An 8,871-nucleotide genomic window follows, 5' to 3' on the forward strand; every position below is an offset into this window, starting at 1 on the left:
AATTAAAATGATGCAAGTTATGGGTAGTTTTTTTTATTGGAAAAAGTTGTATAAGGACTTAATCATTCAAAATGAGAGTTTAATAGTTTTTTTTATTCAAAAAAATCATTCGAAGACTTAATCATTCAAAATAAGAAAGTTTAATGGTTTTTTTCATTCAAAGAAATTAATTCAGGACTTAATCATTCAAAATGAGATAGTTCATTGGGTTTTTTTTAACTTTTCCGTATTCAAAACCCTCTTATCTGGCATCAATACATAAACCATCTTGTGAAAGATAACCTGAAGTTTTCGGATTGCGAAAGTTTGGTACGAGCCAAAAATGTCGCGAAGCGCATAGTTTAAGATCGATAATCTATTCCTATATATCACGTAAAATATGTACAAATGAACACGGGTCGGGAATGTGTATTGCCTCACTTGATTCTTCAGTTCCATCTTTTAGCGTTCTTCAGTCCCTTTGATTTCTGTTTCGCTTGCTGGAACGCCTGCATTTTTTGCTTCTTGCGCGCTTCTCTTTCCGCCTTTAAACATATTAACACGACATCAACAAATGCTATAATAGTTCACACTACAGTAAGATCGGGTTTATTAAGACCCCAAGAATGTCTAAATAAAATAGGCTGCTTTACATGACTCGGGTTTTTATAGCGTTTTTTAAAAAGTGTTACAACAAGTTTATACTGTTAGCTTTTTTATGTTACATGACACATTTGAGAAGTATCATACTAACACATCTTTTTATAAGACATTTTTTCAAATAATGTCGTTAATATAGCGTTTTAATTCAAAAAAATTCATAAAATACTTGTTAATACGCCCAAAAGCATCCTATAAACATATTGTAACACTTTTACATGGGACACAAAAAACGATCCTATAAACTTTAGTCATGTAAGGGCAGTCTACTAGGACATTTATCGCACCCTATAAACACAATTTTGTTGTAGTATTGAACTAAAAAAAGAAATCGTAAACGCGGTTAATGTGTTACCTTTGACATCTTGGATTTGGCTTTTGCTTTCGGGGACTTCTCCTCTAGCTCCGCTTCTCTTTCAAGCGCCTTTTCTCTTGCCTCGAGATTCTTCTCAAGATAGTACTGTTGAATTCAAATCAACATACAATTATTGCTTCTGCTAATATATCTAAAGTGCCTTTATGTCACGACGAATGGAATAGTTTTGCTGATCAAAATCGTTGGCATCAATGTAACACGATGATAATGGTGAAATAAGTAATTGCAGCTCGAAACTTTGCCAGGAAAAGGAAATGTACGCTTTCGCTCACATCCCAAAGTAGCAGCCAACGCTTCTTTTTTGACCTTTCGACAGATCTAAGCACGCATATGCCTAACAGAGAAACGACTCTTCCTAACACAAATATGCCTCAAAATCTGTCAAAAGGTCACGCATTCTAAAAAATATCTATGAGGTTATTCTTATGAATAACCCATATAGATGGTGTTAGATATCCATGGTTTTCTAAATTTAACCACATCATCCATCCCATTAATCATTTTTTACACAAGATTGATTTACCTAACAAGATTTAATACGACACGTTTGGTTTTGCTAGGTTCTAACACCTACAACCACAAAATCAAATAATTTGCATCGTTTTCTGAACTGGTCCAAGCTGCGTCATCCTTAAGACTAGACCAGACTGGCCGGTTTGGGTCAATTTGGTTCAATGAACACGATTCAATACTATATCCCACGCATGATATTTCTGGCAATCACTAGATAAAGATGTGGTTGAAGCAAGAAGCGTAAATAAAATTGGTGCAAAAGAAGACAAACTTACATCGTAGTCACCCATATAGTCTTGTAGACTGCCATCTTTAACTTCTAAAACTCTATTCACTATTTGCTTTACAAAGTATCGATCGTGAGAAACGGTAATGACAGTTCCCTCATACTCGGAAATTGCTTCCTAAAGAACAAACAGTGTTCATAACATCAGTCCACAACAAGAAGTAGTGCGTGCACAATAAGCAAGTTAAAGAAAAGAGTAACCGACTTTTCGAGCTATTGTGTATGTGTCTATATGTGTGTGCATGTGTGTGCGTGTGTATAAAGAGAGAGAGAGAGAGAGAGAGAGGCGAGATACAGTAGAACCCCAAAAAAAGAACCGAAGAATCACGAAAAACGGATGAAAAAGTACATCACCATTGATGTCAAATTAAAGAGAACAAAATAGGGGGAGAGGATATTTTTTATCTTTAAAAGATGGTGGCTATAGCCATCTTTTTAATCTCACCCGTAAGATCATCTCAATCTAATGGTTTGGATAAGTTTTTCGGTTCCTCTTTTCGTGGTTCTCTCCGAATCTTTTCCATATATATATATATATATATATATTATATACACAGAGAGAGAGAGAGAGACCATGTGAGAGCACATAAATGTTGAGAACCCAAGAGAACCAATCTCAATGTGAAACATGTATTGTTTCACATGTATTTATTTCATAATGTATTTGTTTTACATGTATTCCCTCCGTCCCAAAATCAATGTCCACATTAAAACTGACACAGATTTTAGAAATGTGTAATTATTACACTTTTTAATCAACCAAATTACACTTTTACCCATAATAATAAACAGAAATTTTCTCCATTTCATAAATTGAGGGTAGAATGCGAAAGCAGAGACTTACTTTTGAAAGTGGACACTTATTACCGGAGGGCCTTTGGCGCACCGGTCCCTTGTAACCCAACCTTCCTAGAGGTCAAGGGTTCAAGTCTCGCAAAAGACAAGTGTGTGTGAGTTTACTATATATAAATATTATATACTTCAAAAATAAAAGTAGATACTTATTTTAGGACAAACTAAAACAGAAACACAAACACACTTATTTTGGGGAAGAGGGAATATTTGTTTCACAATGTAAAACAGCACCTATTTAATTTCCTTATGGTTCGGATAAGTGCCCGGTATGATGATCTTTTTGTATTCACATTTCCACAATTTGTGCAAAATCAATCATGCTTGTTTGGTTTCATTTATTTTTCTTTATTTTTTTTTTTTTTTGAATTTTGATAATTACAATTGGCTTCTAAAATCAGTTACTCATAAAAAGGCAACATACATAAAGATGTGAATCAAAGATAAACCAAACCTCAAGCATTTCTTTGGAAGGTATATCCAAGTGATTAGTCGGCTCATCCAACACCAATAAAGTGGAAGGCTTCACCATGAACTTACAAAACGCAAGCCGGGCCTGAAAGAAAAGAAAAAAAAACAAGTTAATTTGAACTTCTCAAGGATGATAACATGATTTGAGACACTAAAAGCGGATTATATGAGATGTACAATAAAATTTACCAAATATTTTTTACTATATTTTTCACCTTACTTAGAACAAACATTTACAATTCCAATACTCCCTTCATCCCACAAATAATATTATCTTTAGATGCAACATTAAAATTGCAAGGTTTCCTTTCTCCCCCTTGGAAATTCATGTTACAATTACCTTTTTGTTCATTGTCACCAATATGAAAATTTGTTGATATTAATTTGGATTCACAAGAATCCTTCTATCTTGCCACTAATGAAAGAGCATTTTAGATATTTATAGATTAGTAAAACTCCGTCAAAGAAAATGTTGTAATTTTCATGAGACTTGCTAAAGGATCAGTGAATTGCATCTAGCTATCCTCATGAAACTCTTTTGAGGTATGGATTTAGAAAAAAGCAAAGTACTATTCATGTTCTTGATCTTTGAATTTTATCTTCTCAAGAATTATGATGGTTTTACATTATTAACAAAGGGTGTACAACTAATTCTATGTCAACGCAGAAAAAGATTATATTGCCCTTCTGGAAATACGAAATAGGTAAATAACTGCAGAAGAAAGCTAGGAAAGATTTACCTTTTCACCACCGCTCAACAGAGAGACTTTCCGGTCTAGCATATCGGCTTTAAAATTGCAACGTCCAAGGAGACCCTTTATGTCATCAAGTCTCCAGTCTTCTGCAACTTCGGCTACAGTATCGAGCACGGATTTGTCTAAATCAAGAGCCTCGGCCTGGAAATTAGGATCAAGTAATTATTACTGGGAACCTAGAATATGAGCATAACAGAAACATAAGAAAATGATAAATAATCCCTTCATTTTATGAATATTGCAACATTTCTTTTCTTTTTTCAGCAACTTGAGCTAATATTACTGATTGCTCATCATCATTACAAAAGATTGATGAAGTTGATTTGTGTCCAATTGATTTCTGTATTTTGTCACTATGAAAGGGTAGAAACCAAACCAAACCAAACGAGCCACCCGGGGGTAGGGTCTGAAGGGTGGGATATAAGCTGACCTTTACTCTCAAAGAGTAGAGTGGCTGTTTCTGTGATGACCCGGTAATTATTAAAGGTATCAATTTGATTAATTACTACTAGGAAAGTAGAATATGAGTGTAATACAAATGTGAGACGAGGATACATATTCCCGTCCCATGAAAATTGCAATAATATACGTGGCACTTTCTACCAAGAAAATTGCAATTTTTTTTCCTTTTATGGCAACCCTATAGAGCTAAGAATTACCTTTTTCCCTATTGCGATAAGCATAAAAGCAGATGATTATGGTTTGGGTCCACAAGATTCTCCTATTCAACATTAACACTTCCTCTAAAAGAAAGGGCATGTCAAATGATGAAACTTTCATGGGAGGGAGGAGGCACTAATTCATCATTAACATCAACAAATTATGAAGAAAAAGAAATATGCATAACCTGATTTTGTTCAAAGTAGTTTGGTAGCACATTGTGTTCGCCAAGAATAACTTCACCACTATTTGGCTTTTCTAAACCCATAATCAACTTCAGAAGAGTACTCTTTCCACAACCATTTGGCCCAATTATAGCAATTTTCTCACCCCTTTCAATTGAGATATTGGCCTTTTTAAAGAGGACCTGGATAACCATACCAAAAACATGATCTTACTACATATTTATCAGAAATAAAGGTCAAATGATTCGACCATTCTTTGTTGCTGTTAATCTATTAATAATTACCTCATCTTCATAGCTAAATTCCAGATTTTTTACTGTCACAACGGATCTTCCACTTCTTCCACGTTCTGGGAATCTGATCTTCATTTGTTTCCGAATAAATGGTTTATCAACTTGTTCCTCTTCCTGAAGCTTTTCTAGCTTCTGTTATCATACAACACAAGTGTAAAGGGAGTGTAAGTTTACTGGAAGAAAAAGTAAATAACTCAGACATGTTTTGATTCAAGTACTATAGCATGCAGCTGACTTGTAAAGAAATGACAGGACAATAATGGTGAATGATAATCAAAAGAGAGTAGCTTTTTGAACTTACTGGTTTCTGTTGCAAATAAGTCATCGTTATTCCAAGAAAAGAAAAAAAAAAGGAATAGAACCCTAGAACCTATAAGCTAAATTATGTAAAAGTAGATGCAAAAATAAGTAAGTAAATGAAACCATTGAACTTGACACTTTCTATGGAAAAGTACTCATTCTTTCAAAGATCAATTTTCATTTTTACATTTTCACAAAAGACGATGCTTTGTTTGTAACAAAAAGCTAAGCATGATGGTGCAAAAAGGTAATCACTCGTTTTGTTTTATCCCGTTTCAGTTTTCATTTCCATCCTGTAGGTGTTTTTTCCATGAGAAATAGATTAAGCAGTTGACCTTTGACTTCTTAATTTTGGACAAATAAGTAACACCACCAAGTTTAAAGAAAACCCACTTTAATTACCACATAAGTAGGTTAAAGTGCCGAACATTTTTTGTTATTCCAGTAAAATATCATTACCAACGATCCTGGTTTTCAAGTTATAAACTGAATTAGCAAGGAAAAGCATACAGACACTCATCTTCAAAGCATCAGTGGAAGTCATGGGGATTAATTACCAAAGAGACAAACGGACTATAAATCATTCAGTGGTTTAATGTTATTATCTTTAGTTAGTGTAAAATCCTAGCTTAGGCTACGACACTTAAGAGGTCGGTCGCTTAATAGACTGCCTAGATGTCAACTGTCAAGTGTTTGTAACAGCATCCGCTTATCCCTGCCAAGACAATTAAGCAGTCACGTGGCTGCATCGCTTCATGATGATTTTCACAACACTAACTTTAGCTAACTTGTCAAACCATATTCATCTTTATTCTCCAATTAATGATTCCTATAAGAAAATTTCGGCAGGAAACACAATGTGTCACACAATAAACATAAGCATTTTGACATGATAGATAAGTTATACTTTCATGTTACTCCTTCGTCTATAGTACCTGCATTTCTAATATGTATCCTTTATCTCTTTCAAACATCTCAAAAACATTTATGGTCGTTAAATTCTTTTCTCAAAACCTTTTTACAAGCTAGGGGTCTTCCGGAAACTGCCTACCCTCCCAATCCTGTGGGTTTCACTGGTTTCATTTTGTTTGCTTTGCTTTAGATAAGCAACACGACATCAAGATGCTTCTAGTCAATTTTGAAAAAGAAATTCATCAAGTTGATTAGTGGTCTACTCTTTTTTTGTCAAAACAGTGAATGACACATTGTATGTTTCTTTTTTCTGGCAATTAACCCTTCATGAGACCCACATATGCAAGCTAGCAACAAGATATCCTTTAGATTATGCACATAAAATAACTTAAAGATAATACCTTTTCAGCAGTGGACGCACGTCCGGAATTTGCTCCGGCACTTAACCTACTAATTAAGCCTCTTGTATGCTCAATTTCCTTCTGTTGCTTCTCCCAAGCTGTAAACTGAGCTTCAATCCATGCTGCCTTACCAATAATATAGTCGGAATAGCTTCCAACAAACGTTCTAGAAACACCCATGTCAGTCTCCACTATTTTTGTGCACAATTGATCAAGAAAAGCCCTGTCATGAGATATGATCACCATTGGAACATCTTGCTTGTTAAGATAACCTTCAAGCCACTCAATCGTGTCTAGATCAAGATGGTTCGTAGGTTCATCCAGTAGTAATAAATCTGGATCCTGCAAAAATTAACATATTCAATCATGACACACATTCTTCAGATTTTGTATCCGAATGAAGTTATTCATATCAGCATCTCTATCCACCATAACTAGATGAGAATAACGAAAATGGTCATATCCAAAAAAAAATCATGCCATAGATTCAAATGCAACTGATTATACTTTCTTTATCAAATCTTTCTACTCTTAAGAAGTAAGAAATCTTGAAGAATAATGGTTCTATCTAGTTGTGCCATTCACAGAAATCAGTAACAACTTGCTAAATTGAAGAATAATAGATATAGATTAACAACATCAATTGAATCAATCTTTTAATTTCAGCATCATAAACCAAACATAGATTGAAACTGATCATGTATACCTGAAGCAATATTTTCCCAAGTGACATCCTCATCTGCCAACCACCACTAAAAGACGCCACCAGCCTATCTGCATCCTCTGGCGAAAACCCAAGTTCAGGCATCAATTTATTAATCTTTACATCAACAATATCCAAATTCACAGCCTGTGCCCTCCTCTGAAGCAAATCAAATTCATCCAAAAGCCTCCCCATCAATTCCAAATCATCAACAGAACCTTCAATTGCCTTCTGAACCTTCTCTAACCTGTTAGAAATCTCCATTTCCTCCTTAAACGCATTCAGAAACTCCTCCCTAACCGTCCTAGTCAGTGAAACTTCGAATTCTTGGCTCAAAAATGATATCCTCATATTGGGCTTAGCCTTCACAATGTTACCCGAATCGGGGTCTTCCATACCCGCAATAATCCGCAACTGGGTAGTTTTCCCAGCACCATTAACCCCTACTAACCCTACTTTCTCTCCCTTTTTCACTTCCCAGCTCACATCTTTCAACACTGTAACACCCTTATAGCTCTTACTAATGTTCTCTAATCTAACACCAGATGAGATACTCGACGCCCCACTTCCCGATTGTTTGTTCCCTCGTCGATAATCCACTGTTTCTGAGTCTTTCGAAAACAGACTCTCTATATCGTCTCCATCTACACTAGTAATACTACTAGTTTCACTATCAACAGCAACCGCAGATAATCTAATTGAATGATGTGTGTGGAATATCTTTGTGGGTTTACTCGAACAATTGTGTATGGGTGTGGAAATTGGGCGAATACGTGGGCGAAAACAGGGTTTACGTAGGTCGGAGAGGGCAGTTCCAGTTAGGAAAGTGGAACGAAGGTCGATGAACTGAAGTTTAGTGGTCAAATCCATTGTTGTTGAAAGCATAGGGTGGAAGAACTCTGTATCCCCCCCTTTTGGCGTAAAGGGAAGATGGATGGAGAAGAGGGGGTGGAAATTTTCGTATGGAATTATCTGTGATTGTTATTTTTCGGCCAATTTTGTTTGATTTCTAAACCACAAAGGGGAAATTAGGATGAAGATAATAAAATGTTGTACCCCATTTTTATTGGAAGTAGAAACGTGTGAAGCCTTTGTACATATAAGTTATGAACACGTGTCATGATATATGTCATGATACGATGTGGGGCAAGACGGGTTTCTGTTGTTACGAAATTGTTTATAGTGTTTATGTAAGGTGTGGCTCATGCCATGGCGTCTTGAGGAACGTTATGACATGTCGTGGCGTCTTAAGGAATGTTGTGGCGTGCGTTTCTTGTAATACGTGATTTTTTTCTTCAAAAAAAATTACTTTTTTTTATTTTTTATCATTTGTATTTTACACTTTTAACTTTAGATTTTATATTTTTATAGATCTAACTAATCACATCACTCACAATTTCACAAAGTCATAAACGTTACAGACTTACAGTTAAATGAAATTGTAAAATTACTTTTCTAAGTTATATTTTAATATTTAAATATTTAATTAAAAACCAATTTTTATAATAATAATCTATCTGATTTT

The 8,871-nt window shown here is 34.9% G+C and overlaps 1 protein-coding gene across 1 annotated transcript; it reads right to left on the bottom strand.

The window, feature by feature from the left end:
* Nucleotides 1–227: 227 nt before the first annotated feature.
* On the bottom strand, nt 228–8,310 carry LOC112515279 (ABC transporter F family member 5-like). The gene is made up of 9 exons (XM_025121997.1): nt 7,350–8,310; nt 6,644–6,985; nt 5,022–5,162; nt 4,740–4,919; nt 3,878–4,033; nt 3,121–3,222; nt 1,804–1,932; nt 995–1,099; nt 228–524 (listed from the first exon to the last, which is right to left on the bottom strand). Exons 1-9 carry the CDS (start codon nt 8,229–8,231, stop codon nt 429–431), a joined length of 2,133 nt encoding a protein of 710 aa, XP_024977765.1. The 5' UTR covers nt 8,232–8,310; the 3' UTR covers nt 228–428.
* Between the last annotated feature and the right edge of the window lie 561 nt (nt 8,311–8,871).

The sequence above is a fragment of the Cynara cardunculus genome, assembly GCF_001531365.2.
Source record: "Cynara cardunculus var. scolymus isolate 2C chromosome LG 7, CcrdV1, whole genome shotgun sequence".
In the NCBI taxonomy this organism is placed as follows: domain Eukaryota; kingdom Viridiplantae; phylum Streptophyta; class Magnoliopsida; order Asterales; family Asteraceae; genus Cynara; species Cynara cardunculus.